The sequence below is a fragment of the Corvus moneduloides genome, chromosome 4 (assembly GCF_009650955.1).
Source record: "Corvus moneduloides isolate bCorMon1 chromosome 4, bCorMon1.pri, whole genome shotgun sequence".
Classification (NCBI taxonomy): Eukaryota; Metazoa; Chordata; class Aves; order Passeriformes; family Corvidae; genus Corvus; species Corvus moneduloides.
This window is the reverse complement of record NC_045479.1, coordinates 28,068,966-28,094,062: the sequence shown is the minus strand read 5'-3', so window position 1 is coordinate 28,094,062 and position 25,097 is coordinate 28,068,966. Positions and strand designations below refer to the sequence as shown.

Sequence of the window (25,097 nt, the reverse complement as noted above, 5' to 3'; positions counted from 1 at the left end):
TTCTTTGTTAATAATAAGTACAACATTTCATCCAACATAACTTATTTTCTTGTATTTGCAACTGAAAAAGAACTAAATGGCATGAGTGTGATATTTTGTGGAAAGCGTCAGCTTTCTGCCAGCCTGCACAGTCTGATCAACTCAATTTTCAGAAACCTATGAAAGTTTGAAATTAATTTAGAGAAATAGAGATAAACCAAGCCAAACAATAACAAAATCACCACGCTTCCTATTCAACTCAGTTAAAAGAGCTAGATTGTCATACACGAATGACAAGCCAGAGTGAGATATCCTAGAAGTGATTCTTGAGTAGAAACACTTAAAATGTTCCTGTATCCTATATCCTAAAGAGTTTCTTCAAAGGTAAGCTGCTACAGTTATGCAGTAGTGATCCTCAGCAAAAGGGTCTCTTTTATACTCAGATTTTGACAAAAAGGATAAAGAAAAACAGAAGGTTGCATGGAGATGTTATAGCAACCTTCCAGTACCTGAACGGGCCTACAGGGAAGCCGGAGCATGACTCTTAATCAGGAATAAGGAGTAACAGGTACAAAGTGAAAGAGAGGGAATTTAGGTTAGATACTAGGAAGAAATTCTTTACTGTGAGAGTGGTGAGACCCTGGAGCAGGTTACCCAGGGAGGTTGTGGATGTCCCAACCCTGGCCATGTTCAAGGAAGGTTAGATAAGCCCTTGAGCAGCTTGGTCTAGTGGGAAGTGTCCCTGCCCATGGCAGCAGGGGTTGGAACTAGATGATCTTTAAGGTTCATTCCAACCCCTTAACATTCTGTGATTCTATGATATAAGCAAGTAGACTACTACATCCAAATCTCTGAACACGCCGAACGATCTAAACAATCTCAAATTCCAATAAGAAAATACTGATATATTGGAAACTACATAAAGAGCGATTCTGGACTATTTTAACAACTGAAGGAAGAAAAGGAGTCATTAGGCTCATGCCACTGTCATGTTGCATTCAGCTACCCCTATGCTTCTGGTGAGGCCCAGAGCATGTCCGCTCTGGTGTCCATGGCATCATGGAGGCCGCCAGACACTGCCATGGGAAAGCCAAAGCCCTGCACAACAACCCTGGGGCCATGTCTGACCCCAACCCTCACACTGGGCCTGATCCTGACAGCCACCGTGGGCCGATATCCCAGTGCAGCCTGCTCCCTTCCCCAGGGAGATACCCGATCTCTGGGGCTGCCCCAGTCCCCTCCAGATGCCCTGTTCCTGGCTGGGGTGGTGGGACAGGGCTGGCCTGCCAGGCCCTGCCCTGCTGCCCTGGGGAGCCCAGTCTTGTGGGACCCTGTCACTTCTGGATCCTTCCTACATCTTGTTGTTCCTCTGTCTATTCTCAAAATCCATTCCTTTCCAGCACCAATGGTAAAACATTGCTTTAAGTGTTCTGCAAAGTGACTCTCTCAAACAGACGATGGAGCTCTGTGACATGTGTTACACATCCGCTTAGTTCAGCTTGGAAATACTATAGTTTTAAATAGCAGCGCTCGAGACTTCCGTCAGTATCTTACAGAGAAGTTGAGTCATTTCTGGCTCAGGCACTGCCAGCAAGAGGGAAGAGGCTGCGAGCAGAAGGGTGCTTTGCCTCTGCACCGCCCCACCTGCCAGGCACAGCTGACTGCTGAAGCACTGTGGCACAGTCAGTGCAGTGCCAGGCTCCCCCTGTGCTATCCCTGATCCACCAGGAGACAAAGATTCCCAGTGGAAGCAAGCCACAGGCTGGGACATACATAAGCACCAAGGGAACAGCTGCCCAGATGTGTGGCCTCAGCATGTGCTGATGTACCCAGGTAGCACAGCTACTGACAACATACGCCTGTGGTACCGTGAGTTTCAACAGCTATTCCCTCAGGTAAAATATGAGATGGAACAATTCATTTGTAAAGGATAAACCAGCTTCCATGGGGTAAACCAGGATGCATGAGACCTCTGAAATCCCACCTTCACGCAGCAGTGCAGGCAAACAGAGCCACCGTGTTGATGCAGGACAGCTGGAAGACTGTGTAGATAACACGGTGATCCCTCTTCCGAGGAGTTTGCAGTTAAAGTAGTAATGTCTACAGAATGAACAATGGAAAAAGTAGCAGGCTTTAATTTACAGCTGATGTCAAAACTAGAAAGCAATCCAAAAACCTGGGTATTATAGAATGTGAGAGCACTGAAAAATAGAGCAAAATTGTTGGAAACAAGATAATAATGGATGATATATAACAGCAAATGCCTAGATTATTCTCATTCATACTTTGTATCAACTCTTGAAGAAATTTTTCAAAATTATGTATAGTAATAAAGCAAAACACAGTAATAAGGGCAGGCTGCCAAATAGTACTTACAACACAAATGAGAGTAGTATGCTGGAGTACACATTAAAATTTAAACCTTTCATCTGCTGCTTGTATGACAGTATTGTGAGAAAGACAGAAATGGAAAACTTTTGTCCCTAATTAAAACTCCCCATTGAGATGCAAGTCATTAGAATTTCATACAAAGGGTTCTTACAGCAAGACAGTAATGAAGATGGGTTTTGATATAACTAAGACAAAAGGGACAGGGAGTTAAAGATAGACATTTGTCATTGCAGATAACAGGATATTTTTAAGCTGGTTTAATGCATGTATATACTTTATGATACCAGGCTAAAAATCATGCTGAGGGCACAAATTGTCCTGCCTTTTCCAGAATACTAGGATACAATGCGATGAGCAGAAAAATAAAGGAAAAAGCAGAAAAGAATCTTCATCTTTTTCAAGCACCTCTTCAATGGTAGTGGGTATATGCCAAAAGGATACCTGGGTCCTTCTGAATGTGTGCTTTAGTGCCTAGACACATTTTCTAAGCACTGTTTAATTTACTAATATAGACATAGCTATGGAATTCATTGCTCTAAAGTCACAACTAATTTGGTAATAAGCCAGAGAGGTTATGTCTGTTTGCTTATTATTGCAGCAAGTACAAATCCACCAGGAATTATAGACACTTACACAGAATTAAACAGGTAGTATCCTGGGTGGTACACACGGAAATGAATGCAATAACAGCTTTGCAAAACGTGTGTGAAATCAGAATTCTAATCAAAACCATTCTTCAAAGTTTTCTTTCTCTACTAGTTTCCAAAATTGTCTTGGTGTGTCAAGAACCACCAGGACAATCTGTAATCTGCCAGGCTAGTCTGTGACATTTTATGTGTTCTCTTGAGAAAAAACATACCATAAAAGGTTACTCTAGAAATAAGGCTCACAATGACAAGCAGTATTTAGGACATAACAGAAATATTCTTTTGAAATACCAAGATAAAAGAAGTATACTTTCAGGCTTCTGAGTTCAAGGTCAATTCTGGCAATGCAAGTTATGAACCATATGAAAAAGCTTTTTATGACAAAATGACTGACCCCTGTGTTTTTTATTTTGAGCAGTAAGACAAGTTTGAAATGTCCAAATGTTGGCAGAAGATTATTTTGTTTTCATATAACTATGTAATTTTTGTAGATCACGAATAATAGAATTCTCAAAGTATGTACTCTTCCTTTGTTTAAGGTAGGGCTTGTGGGCAGAACTGAAGCGTGGGAGTGTTGTAGCAGCACTAGTATTGTTGCAATTGTACTGCTTAGAAACAAAAGTTAAAAATAATGCTCCTTGCTAATTCCTCACACTCACAAATGCCTTCGTATTGGTTACAATGATAGTTCCTGCTTATGTCAAGCAACGGTAGTCAAAAGAATTGAAAAGCAAACTTCTAGTGGTTGTTAACTCATAAGATTCTGGGTTTTAATCATAAAGACTGAGTAGGTTTTTTGTAGTTCAAAGGCATGTCTGCTCCAACTTCACTAAGAAACTCCGGCAGAAATAAATTTTGCAAATACCCACGTTTCCGCACTCAGTACTGGCTACTGAGTGCTTAATTGCATTTGAGTACAAAGAGAATTAATTTCTTTCCATAGATACATTTCTGTATTGCAATATCTAGTTCTAGTTGGTCTTATGTTTTTCTAGAGTAACAGAGGTCACATGGGTATTTCAACACATGAATCACAATCCATTTCACGTTTGATCTTCTATTTACCTGGAATTTTTAGGCAAGCTTCCTAGAGCTTAGAAGGCATTTACATCACACCTTTGCAATACTTCTGATATGGAGGGTTGGCTATGGCAAGATGAAAGAATGAGTATGAGCTTTAGAAAAAGTGTACCACTTTTTTTTTGATTATAGAAAGATATAGCTTTCTATGTCTGTCAGCCAAAAAACTGTTTTTTAAAACATGCCACAGCACTTTTCAGACTGGTTTACTCTTTTTGATGAATGTTTTTTGGATGTTGCAATCTTTTGAGACCCTTATATACAGAGAAATACCTCTACTTCTAGTCTTGTTCAATGACTGAAGTAGATCTCCATTCTACACCTACCATGAAAAGAAGTAAGATTATTCTGGTAAAGTGGTGCACCAATCCAGTTCCCCACATAGGTTGTTTGGCATGGCGTTAGATGAAAATAGCTGATGAGTAGATGCTCTGCACCTTTATATTTAATAGAAAATACACAGCCTGATTTTGCAAGCTTTCTTAACAGTGAGCTAAAGAAAAAGAAAATAGATACCAGATAAATTGTAATTATCAGTAGTACATGATATAAGCTCGCATTTCTGGCCTGATGGGAGTCTGTGCTGCGTTGTGGACCTCTGTGATCTGACAATAATTTCTAGTGTCTCAGCAGGGCTACTGTCAATAGGCTTGTATTTGCTGCATATGAGCCTGCATGTCCACCAGAAACAAGACCACATATAGTGAATGAGTTTAAAAAACATTATCCTAATTGGTTTTCTGGTGTGCAAACTGGAAATTTATCATATTTGTTATGCTTTATTTTCTATATTATTCTCTGTAATATTCCAAAACTCATTCATTAGCATATTAGGAAAATGCAAACACAGCTGAAAAAAACTGAGTCCTGTAGTTTGTTTGCAGAACCATTTGGAGTAGTTACCTAGCATTAATAACATGAAGCATGTTTGCAAAAATAGCCAACTGTGTAACACCAGAAATGGCAAAAAAAAAAGACAGAAAACCTTTTCAGACTCTTTCTTTTTTATAGAAAATCTTACGCTTTTTGTAGCACCAGCAACCCACTCTAAATCTTCTCAAAAGGGCAGGATTTGTAGTAATGAAAAACACCTTTTACTAGACCAGATTGACACATCTGGGAGATACAGGTGTTTGGGCAATAAGGCCTTCAGGTCTCAAATAGCAATTGCAGCCTTTAAAGAAGAATACAAGTTGAGAATATACAAGCTGCATGCCTGAAGTTGCATATCTCAGGCCATCTGAGAGATAAGGGTGATAAATATAAACTGATTTTAATAAAAATACGAGTGACTGCACCAGGCCATAGCAGAGCTCTGTGTTTAAATCAACATCCTCTTAAGCAATGGCTTATACAAAAAGAAAGTTTCCCTGGTTGCTCATGTTCCATTCATGTTGTCACATTCTACCTTAGATGATAAAAAATTTTTAAATGTAATAAATTTACTAATTAAAATTCTACTTAGATAGATGATACTTCACACAAAAAATGTAATTAAAAGTTCACTGTGATTACAGTGCAAGTTTAAAAATTCATGGCATTTTTGAGGGCTGCAATAAAACACAGCTCTAGCAGTTTAGATAAATACTAGTAGTAAGATAAATACTAAATACTTAGCAATGGAATTACACATTATTAAAGTCTCATATCTTGGTCTTATTTGACCACAGGTACTTTATCCTTAAAGAAATATAGTATTAGTGCTAACATCCAAAATATAAGTAAATGTTTGGATTGTGACATACTCAGAGTGTTAAGAAAACTATCAATTCAAAAAAAAAAAAAAAAAAAAAAAAAAAAAAGAGCACGGAGTTGCTGTGCACAAACATTCTCAATCCCTGTTAGAAGAGCACCAGACCCACCTAGTGGAATTTTCCTTTATTACAGTGACTCCAAAATGCCATCTTGTAAGTAATATCGCAATATATGCCTCTTGGTGGGGAAGCTGATATGGATTATTGTCACTGAATCACGCAAGTTAGGGCTGGGGAGATTCCTGCTGGGTTTCTTCCTGTCATGCATGACTATTATGCTGGTTTTCACCTACTTTAAATTTATGAAAAAATGATGTTTACACTGCTCATTTAGAGAGACAGTATTTTCTAATTTTTTATATGTCATGAACGTTTTTTTTCCTCTAACTAAATTTAATGTGTATTTTTTGTGTAATCTTATTTTTTAAGCAATTGAATACATTACTCTGACAACTATCTGGCTTTAAACTTCAAACCTATAAAGTTCTGTCACATTCCTTCTGTAATCCATAGCAGTATTGGAAACAGTATTAAATTCTGTTACTGATATCTTTTAAACTCTCTGGTGAAATTCTTCTTTCTTCTCTCAACTCCCTGAAGCACATACTAGTATCTTTCTTGTATATGTGCAAAACTGTACTAAGATCATGCACAGAAATATCAAGGACACTTAAAAATATGTTTAGATAACATGCTTTTCTAAAACTGTAAGACCATATTCAAACTATTTTGTATTTTAAATTAATCTCAGGAATATGGGCAGGAGTTGGTGATTCTGCATGTATGACTCCTCTGTTTTCAGCACATAGGAAAGCATAATCAGATTTCATTGATTCTTTGCCATATAAATACTTACTTACTAACAGAACACAAGAAAAATGTTTATAAAGTTTTCTAGGCCTCAAATGTAAAGCAGATTTATTAGTTGAACCAGCAAGACATGCAGAGTTGTAGTTTCTCAAGTGCTCGGTTTGACTGCTGAACATAGAATTAGTATTTACTATCTTGCTATGAAGTTTACAAATTATCATCATATATAAAATTTATCCTTAGGAAGTGCAAATTGGTTCAAATCTTTAGGCACAGCTGTAAAGAGCACAGCCCTTATAAAATCAGGTCTGTGCTATTTGAATGGGATTTATCTTGCCTGAATAAAAAGCACAAGTACTGGAAAAATCTTAGGAATTTTAAAAGGAAATTGGAAAATCTGTTTTATATGGGATTATTATGGACTTTTTCAGAAAACTGACATGGTAGAAAAATGAGCTTATTTACTTTACATATTCTTTCTATTCATAACTAAGAGCATGGATTTAAAAAGACATGGTAGAAGTTGTTCTCTTTTGTGATACAAATGCCCTAGAAGTATGAGAGACATAGTTGCAGGACTGAAAAAAGCCAGACATACGATACATGATGTTCCTAAGGAGTAGGCAGCATTTAGCAGTCTGGTACATCCAGTGGCTGTTAATGATAAAACGTGTTGGTATACGATGGTGTGCTACAATTACTTTCTCAGAACATACTGAGACTTTCCAGTACGTTTCCTCAATTAAGAAACAGGTTTCCAGGGGAAACAGGTTTCATCTCAGGAGTTTTGATACTGGGTCTTTCTTTTAATTATTATTTTTCCTGAATATCACAATTTTAAGTCAATAATTTCTACTGTATTTTCTCAAGTACAAAGCCAAGTAGACATTCAGAGCTATATTCATCTTATGGCATATAAAATGTCCACAATAGAGATCTCAGTACTCACGCAAAGGTCTCTTTAATTAACAGGGAAAAATAGGCACCTTTAAGGTATGACTCATTTGATATAATTTAAGCATTTGCTGCTTTAGGACTAGATGAATCACATCAGAGAAACGGCTGCATATCTTCAATGATTATAGCGAGAAGCTAGACATGTATCTCCTATGACTGAATTGTACATATGAATTTCACTGATATAGTCAGAAACTGAAATTTTATCCTTTCATAGATACTTCTTTTGCTAAAGTAGAATACAATTTAGCATGTTCAATACAGGTCAAAGAAAATACTAATGATTTCATTCCAATTGTCTGCAATTTCAAGTGATCACCTAGGTACATGAAATAAATTTTCAAGATTTTTTTTAATATTTAGATATTTAAAAACTATATCGAATTTCAAATGCAATTTAACTTTTAAAATATTTTTAATGAATTTCAAAATTTTATTTTCATAATTGTGATATAGTTATGAAAAAGCGTGTCTGTTTCTTAAGCCAATTTATTTTAGTAAAAATAAAATAATCTGGAAAGTTACCAGTATATCCATGATTGCATACTGTAGGACCAATCATCACAAGAAACTTAAAAATTAACACATGCATAGGAAAAACAAAGGGTTTTCCAATATTGCAATGTCTTGCTCTACTTCCACCTACTTAATGAGTGGAATATGTAAAATAAGTAATTAATATAATGGGCAGATGAAAGATGCAGTTATGAATTTTGCCCAGCTGTGCCCTTTATTTGGAATAATTTGGTGAAGTTGTACTGTAAACTCTTTTGAATTCGAAGCATTTTGGGAATGGCTGGTTAGAAGATGCACTATAAAATACCAATAATGTAACAGGGTTCTTCTGCTTATCCATAAGGACAGAAACTGATTAAGTTAAAGCTCTCTGAGAATATTGTTAGCCTTGTTTTTTACTGCTCGTGCTGTAATACCATATGAAGACTGGCAGAAGAGAAGTCTTAAAAAATAAGAGCCAGGGGAGGGAGACCATAAGCAAATGAAGCATAACACAAGAAGCAGATCAGGATAACTATACATTAAATTATATAACCCTGTTAAATGATTGTGAAACGCTTTTTTTAAAATATTGTTTTGTATACAGCTTTACACAACAACTGAACACCTCATGGTATCCTACCACCAGAGACACTTGAGTGCACCCATTTAAAACATTCCCAAGAGCCTCATGGCAAGCAATGCACTGAACAAGCATGCTGGGTTGTTGGAACCCCAGGTTCTGAGAGTTTCAGCCTTTCAGTGCTGAGAGGCAGTGATCCTCAGAAACACACTGTATTTGATCCAAAACCCTGGGAAAAGTTTCCTGAATTGTGTGCTAACACTGAGGTTGTTGCTGTGTAATTAAAGTTATGCCACTGGGTGAAATATGCAGAAATGTAGAAAATTGGGTTTAGAACATATAGGTAAGAATAGGTTACAACTGGAGGATTTTGGGTGTGGATTGATGTCGTCTTCCTTCTCCTTCTTCTTCATAAAACTGAATGTTCTGTCACTGGGTCAAAAGTTCCGCACTGCAGAACATGAAAAGTTAGTAATTGGGTTGTAAGTAAAAACATATCTCATTATTGGTTAATTTAGACTTTAAAAAGCTTGGAAAAGTGAAACTCATGGCTATTTTCCACGCTTCCAACAAACAGACACAGTCTTTGCAGCTGTGTTACTGGTAAGATATAATAAACAACTAAGTCCGAACAAGAATACTCAATCTCCTGTGTCTCAAGTCAAATTCTGAGTAAAAAGAACTCGAGATGTAAAAAGTAAAAGAAGTAAAAGTAATACTGGATTACTAAAATATCAATAAGTTTTATGAGGAGGTACAGAAGAATTCCAAGTTTTCAGCTGCTGGCAAGACAGCTTTGGTGAAAGCACTGAAGGTGTAAGACCTCCAGGTATGCTCCAAAATGTACAAAATGTACCTTGCACTGACCAGTGTTTGTTCTTTCTGTACCAAGACTACTTACTTTTGACATGTCAGGATTAGGAAACAGGACTAGGGACTCAGGTGGGAAACTCACAGTGAGAGCAAACAAAGTTCTAAAATGTTTTAATGGGAGACTGCCCTTGAGATAAAAAAGATGAAGCAGAAAACAAAATGAACAACGAAAATAATTGATTTCCCATAGCATTTTTCAGAGCCAAGTGTCAGCTAGCTTCTGAAATAAATAAAACATACTACTACTTATTATTATTTTACTAGTTGCATGTAAAAACTGACTGTGGGTATTGTCACTAACACTCATCTCTCTTACAATTCAGTAAAAGATTTATTAGACAGAGATAGTTCTTTTGACAGATACTTGGGAAATATTTTGGGATTTTTTCCTTTTTTTTTGTTTGTTTGTCTGTTTTGTAATAGTTTTTTTTACTTGCAAGACATCAGGAGGACATGACGAAGACTAAACCCAAGTACAAGATCTCACATATTCAGAATTATGTGTGTTGTGATTCTGATCACAGATTTCTGCAGTTATCAGTAAACACGTTTCTAACCCTCCTATTAATTTAAACTTACCTTGACATCTTCCCATCAGAAGATTTATATTTCAGAACCCCTGAGTCTATTTAGTTTTTTGGTAATTGCTACAAGCACAGTCAAACAAAGAAGTGTGTTTCAGGACTGAATAAAATTCTTCATTTTCCTATCGAATGGCCTGTGTTTAATTATCAGCAGTATCTTCCTTAATTCCTTGTAGAAAAATGCAGTAGCTAATTCCATACTTACACGGAAAAAACTCTTAGGTTAACACAAACAAATGGGATGCTACAATGCTGATGCTTATGGAAATATAACAAATTGTCAGCAATAAACACAAAATCTCAGCCATTTTGCTTAACAGCACCTGCTGCAAAACAGTGAGGGGGTTTTATCCTTGACACATTGGAATAATCTGTGTTAAATCCCTGGGGAAATGCAGAGAAGATAGCAGCCAGATTGCTTCTCTTCCTTATCTGAATTCCAGCGACCATCAGAAATCTCATGGTGGAAAGCTGAAGTACACTATACTAAAATCCACAGGAAAGTATTTTGCTGAGAACCTCATCTTAAATGAAACATCTCTAAAGAATCTTTTGTAAACTCTTAAACTCTTTCTCACATCAAGGCATTCTTGACACAAATCTCCTTACCTGAAACACTATCCAGTGTTTTATTTCTTCTATAATATATGACATGTGGTCATCTTTCATATTTTCTGTAAATCATCATTTTGATACCACAGTATTGTCTATTAATAACACCATAAAAATACTGAGAGAAACTATAATTTTTGATCATATTTTAGAGTGTTCTAGGAGCTTGCTATCAAATCTTGAGGCGGATTCCCTGATGCAAAGGGTCAGCAAGCTGATTTGACTAAAGGAGAACAGAGAAAACCCAATTGTGAAAGCTATTTTGAGTATTTGAAACTCTCTATGTACCTGTGTAGTCATTTGCTTCCATTTTAAACAGACATAAAATAAGGACGTTCATCTTTTTTCCATTTTATATGATACTTAGGTACTCTGTGCTTTTTCTTCAAAATGCATTTCTAGTCATTCTTGCTAAGCCCATTAGCATCTAATGGCACTTGTTTCTGACTCTTGACATCCTTGCATATACCTCCCTCATTTACTACTGACTCTCCTCAGTTCTCGGCTTCCTCTTTCCCACGCTTCAGTTCTAGCGAATTTCCAAAGCCAACCACTCCATATGCTTACAGGCATATTAAACTTCTGTCAACTTTTTTCTCTCACATTGTCACATCTTATGCTTCTGATTCCCAGGGAGCCACAAATTAACAAAAAAAAAGTTCACAGATCAGAGCAGATAACCTAAAATAATGAACTTTCTTTTGGTGGATGTCATATACTAGTGCTGCTGTATACTTTGCTATTAAAAGCAGGTAAGAAGAATTATTTCTACTTGCAAATTGGTGCTCAGCTTCAACTAAAGAAGCAGCATAGATCTATCACTTCTCTTTAATAATGTAAATTTATGAGCTAGCCTGGTGTTTTGCCATCCATCCTCCTCGGTTATGGCTTTGATGATTATCTATTGCTTATATAAATCTTACATAAATTTAACTTATAAAGCAGGAAGCACAAACTACCTTGCATTTGGTTATGTTCACTGAAAACACAGTAGAACCATATTGCGTGTGGGAACACAAATGTTTTAAATACTTAGCTCTGCATAATTCTTCTTCTTGTGCTTTACGTGTGCACATGAGTGCATATGCATTTCTTTGTGGCTTACTGGAGGGGAATGTATTTTAAAGTACGACATTATAACTGTTTTTTCTGTTTCCAAGTAGATCATGCATGTAGAATAGGAGATGATGAAAAAATCCTTTTGATGATAGAGACTGAAAGACAGTCATTAGAAGCTCATCTGCAACTACTCAATAGAATTATTATTGAATCTATTACTTTAAAGGGTAGCATGAAGTCCAGACCCTGACAAAATCAGGATGGCCAGGTGCTTGGCTGATGCCTCAAGAGTGATTAAAAATGCTATTTATAATACTGATATATGTCCTTTACTGATGAGTGTGTTCATACAACCTGATTAGCTCAGATAGATTCTGATCCAGCTTTCAACACATGAAGAAAAGAACAGTGAAGGTCTAACTATATTTTTTCCAGTACCTTCTGTCATTAGTGCATCTGAATCAGGTACTTAGTTCATTGATTAAAAAAACACAGATAAAGCATTCTAATAGATTTGAAACTGATTTTCTGGTTTGAACGCCATAAAACTAGAACGATCACTAATTTTCTATTAACAGACTCACAGATTTGCAACAGCTATGTTGTAATTCATTATCTGAATAACATTTTGCATATCATTGCACAAAGAAACAAGTTTAACTGCATTTTCTCAAATTATTTTTCAAATTATAGCAGAGCATTCAAATCCATAGGCATGCTGCTTTTGGATTAATACTGCATTTTCAAGATCTCTATGTGGTATGAAGAACATTCTTTAAAATAAGCAACGAGTAGGAAAGTACAAACTGAGGTAGGAATATAAATCAGGAGTTAAATGTACATAAACTTGCAATGTCTTGATCATTGTGAAAGGGATCACAAATACCTGCCAATAACTATTTCAAGGATGTAAACATTTGGGCTGCCAGTGTGTTATTTACATCTATAGAAAATTTACAACTGGAGAAAATGGTATGTAATTTTGAAATGATACAGACTGAATATGACAGGTTTCTCTGCACCAACAGCTATTAGAATTGTGCATTGCCCTTTATGGAAAGTGACTGAAGCCTTATTCCTTTGAAATTTAAAAACAGCGAAGGACAAAAATCCTTGAAGATGACTTTAAGGACTCAAGCCCTGTTGGCTGTAGGCTGCAACAGAACCTTTTACAGTTGAGTAAATACTTCCTTTCCCCTCAGCTTTATTGTATCAAAAAATTTTGACCTTACTTCTATTAATAATCTTGGTATAGTACTTTTCAGCCTTTTTTGAAATCCAGGACTGTATCTGTATGATACAAAAGCAGAGGATTGCAGAGATATCCAAAGTAGCTCTGGACAATGTGAGACAGGAGAATCAAGCAAAAGACCCAGAGTAAGGCTGCTGTCCTAATTCTGGCACATTAATCACACGGATAGGTCTATATGGCACAGCACTGCATTGGCTCTCACACCTGAGAACGTCAACAAAATCTGCTATAGAAGGAAAATATTTCTAAAACATTTCTGATCTTCAACATCTCTGTAGTTAAAATGACTGCCATACAGTCCCCTTTACCTCTAACTATTGAAATCAGTTGCAAACAGAAGACAAATCATGCTACCCAAGCTCTGATACACTTGGGAATTTTAACTGGAAATATCAACTCGTCACAATATCCTATAACACAATGTAGAAGCAGAAAAAAAAAAAAGATCCGAGATGATTGTAAAGAAGAATTATTTCTCCTTTGCACACTACTGAACACAGTATTCTTTTAAAAAGCACCAAAATAGAACTGCAGTCCTTGAAAACATTATGTAATAAATTCTGCAGCTTTATCTCTTTGCAAAAAGGGATATGTCTTTATGATTTTTATCATTGCAAAATTACTTCAAAGTAAAGGCCGAAGTATTAGTTTACAACATTAACACAATTATGTTCTTGTTTGCTTTTATCTATCATCACCTCCAAGTATTTTATATTGACCTTCAATCAACACAATCTGTTTTAAAGTGCCTTAAGCTAAAACTATGAGAGGAAGGTTTTGTGGGCAGAAAATGCAAACATTTGAAACAAACAATTTATTCCAGCCCAAGTATCACAAATATTGTCTACAAAATAAAAATAAAATAGCCATAATGAAATTATTTAGAGCAGCTATCTTTTACTACAATCAAATTCTTGTTGTAATGAAGGATGCCATCCTAACCCTGCACATTTCAGAGTTCAAATTCAAAATAGGATGTGTATAAAATTTCTAAATTAATATCAGCTTGATCTGAAAAAGGACATTATTTTAAAATAGAAATCAAATTTCCTTGCTGGCTCATCAACACTTAAAAGGTTAACCTGGTAAAATATAATTCTTTATTCAGGCCTCTTCTAAGCTACTGAAGGCAGAACAAGTTGTTGCCTAGGACAACAAAATATTTAGTGACTGTATTTCATCTGTTTTTGTAGAGAACTTGTGGGCTGGCAGAAGAGGTTATTTTCCAGAGGTTTGAAAGGAAATAAGAAGTCTATTGTACTCCCTGGAAAGGAGATCACATTCTGAAACTTGAAATATGAATCTTCTGATAGAACACTGAGATTTTAGACAGAAAATCAAATGATAAGGCAATTTATTTGTTCCCTGAATGGAGAAAGATTTTGTTAGGATACTTCAGAGACAGTACTCTCTCTGGCAATAGGTAAAGCAGGTTGCTTTATAATGCAAGATAATTTTTTATTAAATCAATCATTTGTGCTACCCAGTGTGTTACAGGACAAGAAAATGATCCTGCAGATGAAACACAATAGGTGCTAAAATTGCTCAGCTTTGATTATTAGTGCTAAAAATGTCTGCCAATCACTACCTGATTATAATTTGTTTTGAAGAGAGCGTGGGGAAGAGAAGGAAAGAAATAAAGGAGAAAAAGAGCGGGGGGAAAGCTCTGATTTTAAAAATTCTAACGCTAATGTTTGCCTCAGAAAAGAGTGAAAAGCAATTGCTATCTGCAAATTTCAATGACTACATTTACAAATCAAACACGGTTGTTTTAATATCACTTTTAAATCAGAAAATAATATTTTTTTTATTGCCATAATATAAGGAAATAATAGAATCAGGGAAATTACTTCAAAGTAGTTATATCTTCTATTTAAATAATCTGTAGTGCAAAAGGACATCAGATGGATTACAAGAGAATCATTATACAACCAAAAAAATAAATGTCATGATATTCTTCACAGTGCAAATGTTTCCTCTTTCTTTCTTTACCATACTGTATTGTAAACTGAATAAAGCACTGCATTTGAACTAAAAGAAGTGTTTTTCCTCCCACTTCTCCTGAGTCTGGGCACTGCCATGATCCAAAGTGGGAGTGGGAAGAGGTAAACAGTAGATGTTTAAAGGAACTGCCATGGTTTATGTCATCTTGTGATCTTTTGCAAGTAACAGTACAGAGGAAAGAGAATGATGTATTTAAAAAGTATTTTCTTTAGCATGAGGAACAGATGGAAGTTTGCACATCAAATCACTCCAAGGCTGTAAGATCACTACCTATGCAGTATGTTAAATGCAGAAACTGTATGGAAGAGCTAAACATGTTATGAAGTTAAAATACTGGCACATGGATTTGTTGAGGATACAGAGCTTCCAATGAGATTTCTAGAGACAGCCACTGCAATACTACAACAACAGTTTCTAAATTGTAAGTAACAACCACAGTAATTTAGGAACCAAGTGAGTAATGGAGATGCTATCAGCATTCAGAACAGAAAGAGTCTGACTGCAGAAAGAATAATTTTCAAATGCAAGATCCAAAGGAACAAATTTAATACATGATTGCAATTGTTAAGTATTTAATTATTGCAAAAGAAACAGATATACATTATTGAAACCATTTTGAGACCTCTGTGGGTGCCCTGGATAAGGGAAATCTACACAACTACTCTATACAGGGGAAAAATGCTATTTGTATACTATCCCATGGCTTTTTTTGTACCTATTATGTTTAATGAACCTACTGATCCTGTTTCAAAGGGAAATAGAGTAATTTAGTGAGTTATCCTTTGTATTGGCAACCGTAGTGGCTAACACATATTAATGGAATCTCATTTACAGCACTGTCCTACTAATGCAGGAACAACTGAATAAATCCATATACATCTTACCTCATGAAGAAATAATGCATCATGATAAAAGCTATTCAGTTCCATACTGAGAGAGTTTTTAATATGAAACATATGAACAACTCCTCTGTTGTAAAAAGAATGCTTAATATTTGGTCCTATATATATATATATATAAAAATTAGGATAGCTTTGCAAACTAAGCCAAAGAATTTGAATGTATATTGAAAGTTTCCTTTATATTTTCTCAAACAAACCAACGTTGTCCATTACCCATTTCAAAATCGTAGTTATTTAATACAAAACCCACCACAAATGCAGTAGAAAATGTTTTCCTGAATGTCTTAATGCATCGTATGCATAGACTGAGTGAGAAGACCCAAAGCTCAGTCTGCCTGGCAGAGAATTTTAAAGACTCTCATTAAACTTTCCAAGGCTAGAAATACCTGTTCCTTAGTAAAAGAGGCACATTTGGTTTTGCAGGGTGTCGGAGACATTCTCAAGCATTTTATGCTACCTAGAAACTTTGAAATACAAGACTTTTGGTCTTGCACCAGTACATCAATATGGTTGTCTCTAAAGAAGTATTGGTTCACATAAACTAACTTCAAGAACTTGATCAAGTACCCTAGTAATATGCTTCCAAATGTCTGGAAAGAGTGAACAAAGAAAAAGTCATACAGAAAACTTTCTACACTCCACAACGATAGAAAATATTTTTAATAATAAAATACCTAATAACTTGAGATCCCACAACCTATTGCTAGTGCAGCCTCATGGTCTTGAAAGCTCTTCTGATCATCAAAATTTTTGGTGCCATTTAGAAAGCAACCACAGGAAGAGCTATGGGCATCTTTATCAATCAGCAGTGTCTCTGGGAGATCAGAAAGGACTGCGGCTCTAAACACTCTTAGTTCTTTTCAGTGATATGAAATCTAGCAGGGGGCTCTGAAGCAGAGAGGAAAAGGAACAGGAGCTGTAATTCTGCAGTTGCAATGTCTCAGAGTATGTTCCATTCCTCTCCCAAAACTGTCTCTGCAGAGCGGCACACTTGGGAAATTAGGTAAGAACAAGAGAAGAAGAGCCACAGAGTAATTTTTCAAACAGAATCTGAAGGACAGCCCTCTAAAGAAAAAGAAATCTTTTCATGCCAGATAGCATGGGAAATGAAGTTGTCAAGTGAGCACTGTACAAAATCCATCCATTTGGTGTGTACTACCCAATCAAACTGTGGAGTTCCTGACTGCTTTGTTGGAGTAGATGAAGAGGCTGCTGAGCAAGACACTAACCTGATCAAGGTATCTGAATGCAGTATGTGCAGTAGGTTTAAGTTCTTTAAGCACAGACTATAAGATGTATAGACATTGTAGGTGTATTAGTCAGCTAATGCCTTATGACAACTCTGAGAACTAAGTTCAGCACAGTGGCTTCCATAACTTAGACCTACAGGCTCAAGCTAGATATGTATAAAGAAATTCTGACTTTGAAATTAGCCATGTATCATTGCCACTCTCTGACTGTACTGGAGCTGTAAAGAGAAGGAACAGAAAGATACAGAACAAAGATTTCTGAATGTCTGAAATTACTAAATGATGTAAGACTCATCAGTTTGCAAGTGAGACCACTGAATGGAGAAATGACAGAAGTGTGTAAAATGAACCACAGCACAGGAAAGATAAACAGAGAAGGAATTCAAGGATGAATTTGCTGAACTGCTAGCAGCAATGGGTAGTTTTTTTCCTTAAAAACTTCTTAACTGAGGACTGGAGAGTGACAAAATTGATGCCAATTTTTGAAAAGAGTTTCAGGGAAGATCCATGGTAACACTGGTCCCTATGCCTGTCCCAGGTGAAATAGTAAGAAATTAAAAACGCATACTTAGTAATGGACACGAATAAAGAACAAAGAAGAGTTAATGTGACTGCATGTAAGGATGCCTCATATCTCAGGAGCCTATTTGTGTTCCTTGAAGCAGTCAAAATCACATATAGAAGGTTAATGATTTGCTTGATCTGCTTGTTTGCCTGAATTTCTAAAGTCTTTTCATGGAGCCACTTTTAAAATGTTTTTATGAAAAAAACCCCAAAACCCACAAAACAGCAGTCAAGAAATTAAGCCATAAGAAGATGTTCTTTCAAGGAGAAATTGCTGTTTTAACCAGGAAACTGCAGGAGAAATTGCAGTGGAAGAAGGTATCTAGTGAATTCCTCAAGAGATCTGTGAATGGACCTTGGTGGCTCAATATATTTATTCATTCTGTAGGGAAGAAGACTAGCAGTAAGATCACAAAACTTGATGATGATAGAAACCTATTCAAGGTCAAAAAGTCAAGGACCAGTTGGGCCCATTCCAGAAGTCCTTAAGAGCTCAAAATTATTATTTTACTAATGCTATTCAGATAATTCATAATATGGTTGTTCATCATATACTTGCCTTCCCTGGTCATCTGTTCATGGGGATTTTTATAGACACCACTGTGGGTTATGTAGACCCACTGATCTGCTTCACTATGGTCATTGTTCGGCTCTTTCATTCCTACAGTAAAAACATCATGGGCTTCAATAATCATACAGCCACTTCAAATAAAACTGAAGAATCACTTTTCCACACAGTATGTAATTCAATTAAATTGTGGGACTCATCAGTGATCGCGTGAAAGGTCCAAAGTATTTAGCTATAAACTAAGGGAAGGCAGTGGTAGCTAGTTTCTCTCTCTGGTATCTTTGCTCTGATCCTGAACAGCAATCATTATATCCTAAGGGAAACCAGGAACGCAATCTGGGAGAGAGTTTCAAGAACACTTCCCAAAAAGTTCAGGATCTGGACAGTAATTGAACCATATCATAATGATTAATTTTACAGAAGACAAAGACTGAATCATCCATGTGAAAGAAGTATGTATGAGGAAAGAAGCTCACAGTGCAAGATGAATTAATTGAGAAGAAATGTAAACCAGGCCACTTCCATGTAACCCTCCTCCCAGGAGTTCAACTATCTGTGATTCCAGACCTACTTTCAGTACAGCGCAGCTGTGCAACTGTTCTCAGTTTCCTTCTGAGAAAATTGCTAGGGCGTGAGAGGGAGCTGTGAGAGAGTGCATAGGCTGGAAGCATTCAAGATGAGAAAGGTAAAGTTGCAGACATAAGTAAGATTGTTGAGACAGGGAAAACTGGCACCTCAAGGATTCAAGGAACAACACTCACATGAAGAGGTATAAAATCCTAATGAGAAAAAAGAAAGGGAAATCAGAAGATAGCAGTTCGGCAGTACAACAGATCAGCCTGTTCCAGTGAGCCCCAGAGGCCAGCTCTCCCCTACCTGAGTGATGACTACTTGCCCTTTACACTGAGTGACTCATTTGGTGGGGGTTGATTTAATGCCTAGTTCATTAGTCCTACAATGAATTGTGTTACACGACAAATAACCTGCTTTGTGCTTTTAAGGTGTTTATATCTTGCCTGAAGAATCTCTATGGTAAAAGTTCCCTGATGAGAGTGAGTCTCAGAGGGGGAGGGTTATGTAAGTAATCCAGAATAACTGACGAGAATAATATGATTAGTCATATAGAAAAGCTTTTATACTTCAAAGCACAGGTGCACAGGTGGGTTAGGGGATTACAGAACATACTGGACTTTTTTCAGCCAATGATATATATTTCAGAAAAGTTTCTCATAGCTACAGTATTGAATAAATTATATCTGAATCTGGATACAGAATCCGATCTCTCTAATGAGCCAAGAAATCTGGGAGACAAAAGCAAAACTGTTGGGAAAGCCTAATCTGGGAGAAGGCATTCTGAATACTTACAATCTCAGGATAGGAAAATTAGAACAATGCTGCTCAGAAAGCGCATCACAGAAAGAAATGGATCTGGGAAAATTCTAAATTATCTAAATGAAAAATTAATTAGAGAAACAAAATCTAAATTTCCAAGTCTGACTTGTTGAAGAAGAACTGAGAATGCTGGTGGGAGCTTGCAAGAAACACAAGTGAATAACTTTTAAAATTACTCTTCTGATTCAAATGCTTTTAGAAATTGCTGCTTGATGGCATTTGAAGAAACACACGCTCCATATACACGTAAAAGTTTGAAGAAACTAGCATGTAAGTCAGAGATGACATTACCTTGCCAGAATAATTTGCAATACATTTTAGGAAGCTGAATATTAAATTTCTTTCTTAATGCCAGAGAATGACCAGAAAAGCTGAGAAAAGATGCCCTTTACCACCAGTGCCTCAGACATTCTCCCTCTCTCATATGCTTGGTGTTCTCCTTGCAGTGGTTTTAAATGTGATTATCTAGATAGTAATTTACAAGAACAATAAAACTGTGTTAGAAATAAAGTAAGAACTGTTCTTTTTAGGAAGACAAGAAGATTCAAAGTTCTGATCATTCCAGTATCCTGTGGGAATAAAGGGTAAATCATGAAGCTTAACTTTAATCATAGAATCATTTAAGTTGAAAAAGACCTTTAAGTTCATTGAGTTCAACCATAAGTTTAATGCTGTCAGGTCCCACTAAACCTTATCTCTAAGTGGCACACCTACATGTCTTTGAAGTATCCCCAGGGATGGCAACTCAACCCTGGTGACTTCACTGGGCAGCCTGTTCCAATACTTGACAACTCTTTCCTTTCAGCGAAGAAATTTTTCCTAATATTCAATAGTAACCTTGAGGCACTTTCCACTTATCCATATTGTTTGTTACTTGGGAGAAGAGACTGACCTCCACCTTGCTACAGACTCCTTTCAGGTAGGTGTAGAGTGAAAGGGTCTGCCCTGAGCCTCAATTTCTCCAGGCTGAACAACCCCAGCTCCCTCAGCTGCCCTTCACAGGATATGTGCTCCAGACCCTTCACCACCTCTGATGCCCTTTCTGGATACACTCCAGTGCCTCAAACTCTTTCTTGCAGTGAGAGGCACAAATAGAAGATATTATCTCTACCATCAAACCTGCTTATACCCCTCCAGGACCCATGGTTGATTTCCCAATAGCTAAATGGAAAGAAGCACCAAATATGAACAAAGGGATTCCTTGAACCAAACTAGGCATGGCTTTTATGTCAAATTCAGTGGGTGTTTAAAAAGCTGAAATGAAGAAGTTATCATTTCTGTAGCCCTTGATATATTTTTATTGCATATTAGGCATAAATTTAATTTAAACTTCTTGTTCCATCTACAACTTAAGCACCAAGAGACACCAAACCAAGGATACTCTGAATTCTTTTCAGGATTCTGAGTCTGTTTTTTCTCTTACTTTTCAAGTGCCTGGATTTTGACCTACTCAAGTGAAGAGTCCTGTTCCTAACTTAGTGGCTTTGACCTTTATGCATTCTTTTATGAAAAAACTTTCTGCGATAACTTTTCTTTACCATCACCTGAAGAAGTGAGACCTTTGAAATCAATTTCAGACAGCAGGCCTGCTGGTCAAAGCTAAGCATCTCATTCTGACAGACTGCACAATGATTCAAACCAATTTCTTGTCCATTTCTGAAAGATTCCCATCAATTGAAAGAAAATAGTAAATACCTTTCTAAGCTACAGATTTTCTCAGTGAACATAATATCATTACATTGAGCTCCTACTGTTTGGGGGGAATCAAATACGGCTAGACTAAAATAGAAATTCTTATAATGCAAAACTGTTTTATTAACTCTTCTTTTGAACAACATAATTCAAACATATCAGGTGGGAAAAGAACTTATCTCTGTAGATTCCTATATCTATAGAAGTACTTACATAACTATTAAACAGCTGCTTCTTGCAACTCGTGGCAAAAGGGCATGTTTTCCCAAGAAGTACAGACCTTTAAATGGAACATAATGTTAAGCTTTAAAATTAGAGGGACATAGTGGTCTGGTTTATACTAGTTTTACAGAAGTGTACTCCTGTTAACTTCAGTGCAGGTACTCCTCTTTTCATCAGTTTAAGCAAGTTTGGAATCAAACCACAAACCTTTAATGACGTTTTAATGATCCACTTGGGGGAGCTAAAGGGTAATTTGTTTCCAAATTGATTATGGCAAAATGGGATGCAAAATTACAGAAAACAGTAAGAGCAGAGTCTTCTACTGTTTTTTTTTTAACTCAGTGCTGGGTGATGACCTATATTAGCTCCTGAGGCAAAGAGTCCCCTGTTCTTAGTAAAATTTCAGCCACTTAGAGAAAAAAGAATCCCAGTTATAAGTAGCTTAGCTGAAGACACCTGTAATGCATCAGTCATATCCTGACTTCAATTATGCACCTACAAGATACATTGAATGCAACAGGGACATAACACATGAGGCAGAGTTTGGCCTTACACTACATTTTTGTGCTAGTTAACATCAACTGTGACAGCAACAAAAGAAATTCTAACATGCAATGGTTTTATCTGTCAATGAATATGAAATAACTCCTTTTATATTTTTCTTTCTTTTCTTTAGATGCTGGTCTCAGGCTACACCTGTCTGTGCCTCATGAAGCAGATGCTGTGTCGAAACATGGCTTTGCACCATAGTTACGTTCTTCATTTCTCCAGCCTGGGACACAGTGGGAAGTCTTTCCTAGCAACTACACCAGCTGCTTCATCTTATGCTTGATTGACTATGGTTACTGGTAGCCCTTTGACTGTTCTGGGACTCAGGCACTAATCAGAGGCAGAAATGTAGTATCACCTACACTGGAAGGAAGTGCAGAGCCTTTTGTCTGTGAAGAATCAATAACATTATATCAAGCTTCTCTCCATATAGAGGTTGCCCTAAAGTTCATATAAACTGACATTACAGTTGATTTCAGAAGTCACACCAAAGCTACAATCATTCCTCTTTTATAAAAGAAAACAACTCCGTTCAAGACATATAACTCACACAAAAATTCCACTGGCAGAGCTGTACTGTCAATGTCTTCACTGTAACATTACAAACTTCACTTTAACAGTACAAACTTCCTCTCATTCCAGACTACCCCGCAGTGCAGTCCACATTAAAGTTTATGGTTGTCCATATGTGGACATCTAATTAAACTGAGTCATGTAAATGAAGTTTCAAGCAGAAATTATAATTAAATTGAAAATTGTGTTCTTTTAGCATAACTTACTAACTATAAGGTTTCCTTATTTTATGTCTAGTTCAGCTGGAGCATGTAGAAAAAGTAAATTGTAAGTATCTCTACAGGAAGTACTGTTCCTAGGCACTTTAAAAGCAAAGATGTGTGCTTTGTAGCTATAAACTCCCCAAAAACATTTTTAAATGTCATTCAGCCTCCTGAAGGCAAACACAATAATGCTGATTGAATAACATGCTAAAGACAATGGCGAAGTAAATGGAAGCAAAGGATACAGTCAACCCAGCTACAGGCATGAAAGGTGTAGTGATTAACAGCCCTTGATGACTGTATTTGTAGAGCAAATTGCTTTTATGCATTCTCCTTGATGTATAAGGACAAGAAACTATATAATGTATTTGGGAGAAACTACTGCTATAAATTCATCAACTTACATTAATTAATTCAATCTCCCATATTTTTTTCACAAGGTCCATCGATGTATAGCCATTAATTAGAAAGGATTTGGTATAGTCACCCAGTTCAATGGAATCCAGCCATTCAGCTACAGAGGAGGGATTGTAGCCATCGTGACCAATCTGCTTCATCTGAAAAACAAGAATGAGCAAAAATTACCAGTGACACTCATTAAACACTTTTCAGAACAGGAGCTGCACGTATTATTTGCTTTGGGTCAGTTGTCTTATTCTCTGATCAATATTCTTTTAATGGTTAGTACAACATGAAACGATTTTGTAAGCAGAAGCAGTAATAAATCTTAGTTTTCAACACATCTTTTCCTTACGGCTGCTTGCCTTTTACACCAGAGTACCAAGACTGTAGCCAGAGTTCAATTCTCTCTAGACATCAGAAAATTCATAAGTAGGGGAATATGAAAGGGTAAACGAGACACTAATATCCTTACTGCTCAAAAATGTCAGATTTTAACCTCAGATTTCATAGAAAGGGAAGAAATTAGACTGAGAAATGGTTCTTTTGGTATCATACTGCAAATGAAACATATGGTCTTGATTATATTATTCCAAATTTATCTTTTCTACCAGGCTGTATGTTATTTTATAATGGCTGAACTTGCACTATATTTTTCCGTCCCCAGGGAAGGTTTAAAAAAAGTCTCTTTCCTCTACCTGCTCACATTTTTCATGGAACCCCTGGGAATTTACCATGTTTTAGATTGCTCACTGTCTGTTAAGTTGCCTGAGATTGGACAATTGAATCAGATATTATCAGAATGGAATTGACAGAATGTACACAGAAGTGCACCACTTGCATGTATATAGAAACACAGCCACCTAATCTCATAAATCTTGTTTTCATAAAAAGCTGAAAAATACCACTAGCATCTAATTTTTCTGAACTTTTTAAGCTGCCAGGAAGGAAAAGCTGCAATTTCTCTTTCACAATTGCCTCTCAGTGACACAAGTGAAGACTTTCAATCTAGCCATTAAAGATAAATCTGTATAAAGCCTATTCCTGTGCAGTTTGTTATGCCACACTGTTTTTATGAATTTTAAAGATACCTACAATAGTGGCAGAAATAGAAGTAGAATGAAGTAGAAAAAATTATGAAATAGCCTCAATTTTCAACAGTATTTTACACATACCATCTTTCTATGGAAGTGTAACTATTGCTAACTTGATAATTCACTGAACTGGTAAATTGTTAAGAAGCTTTAGAGGGTTAGAAACATGGGTTTTGCATAGGTTCCTGACTGTGCAAGGGTGACTGCAAATAGTAAAAGCCAGTCTCCCATTTTTGCCTGCTAATATACATTCCTACTTTCTGAGAAACAATGGAAGTGTGACAGAAACATAACACTTTGAGCTTAAGTTTGAAGTGAGTGACGAAGTAATTTAAAAAGGAGAGAATTCTGAGCTTAATATCTTGCCTGAACCAATTTATTTCTCACAGTTTATTTGAAATACAATTTAAATTCAGAGCAGAGAAAAGAAAATTAAAGTCTGCATTTGAAAGCCACAGCAGTGTTTGTCGATCTGTCTGCTCAAATGCAGAAAGCCAGCATGTCATGGTCTTGATCTTGGCCTCCTGCAGTGTCAGAGAGGAGTGATGCAGGCACACTGCAACATGACTGTGAGAGTTTACTCATAGTCTTTTGCTGCAGATATTGGGT

General features: G+C 36.5%; 1 protein-coding gene across 8 annotated transcripts in view; it reads right to left on the bottom strand.

Annotated features, from left to right (window-relative positions):
- Window positions 1–25,097, bottom strand: part of ANKS1B (ankyrin repeat and sterile alpha motif domain containing 1B) — a 416,591-nt gene that overhangs the window by 129,921 nt on the left and 261,573 nt on the right. For all 8 annotated transcript variants that reach the window (XM_032107198.1, XM_032107196.1, XM_032107200.1 and 5 more), the window contains exon 17: window positions 23,400–23,552. In XM_032107198.1, the coding sequence (XP_031963089.1) occupies window positions 23,400–23,552 (153 nt within the window). The remainder of the gene's footprint in view (window positions 1–23,399; window positions 23,553–25,097) is intronic.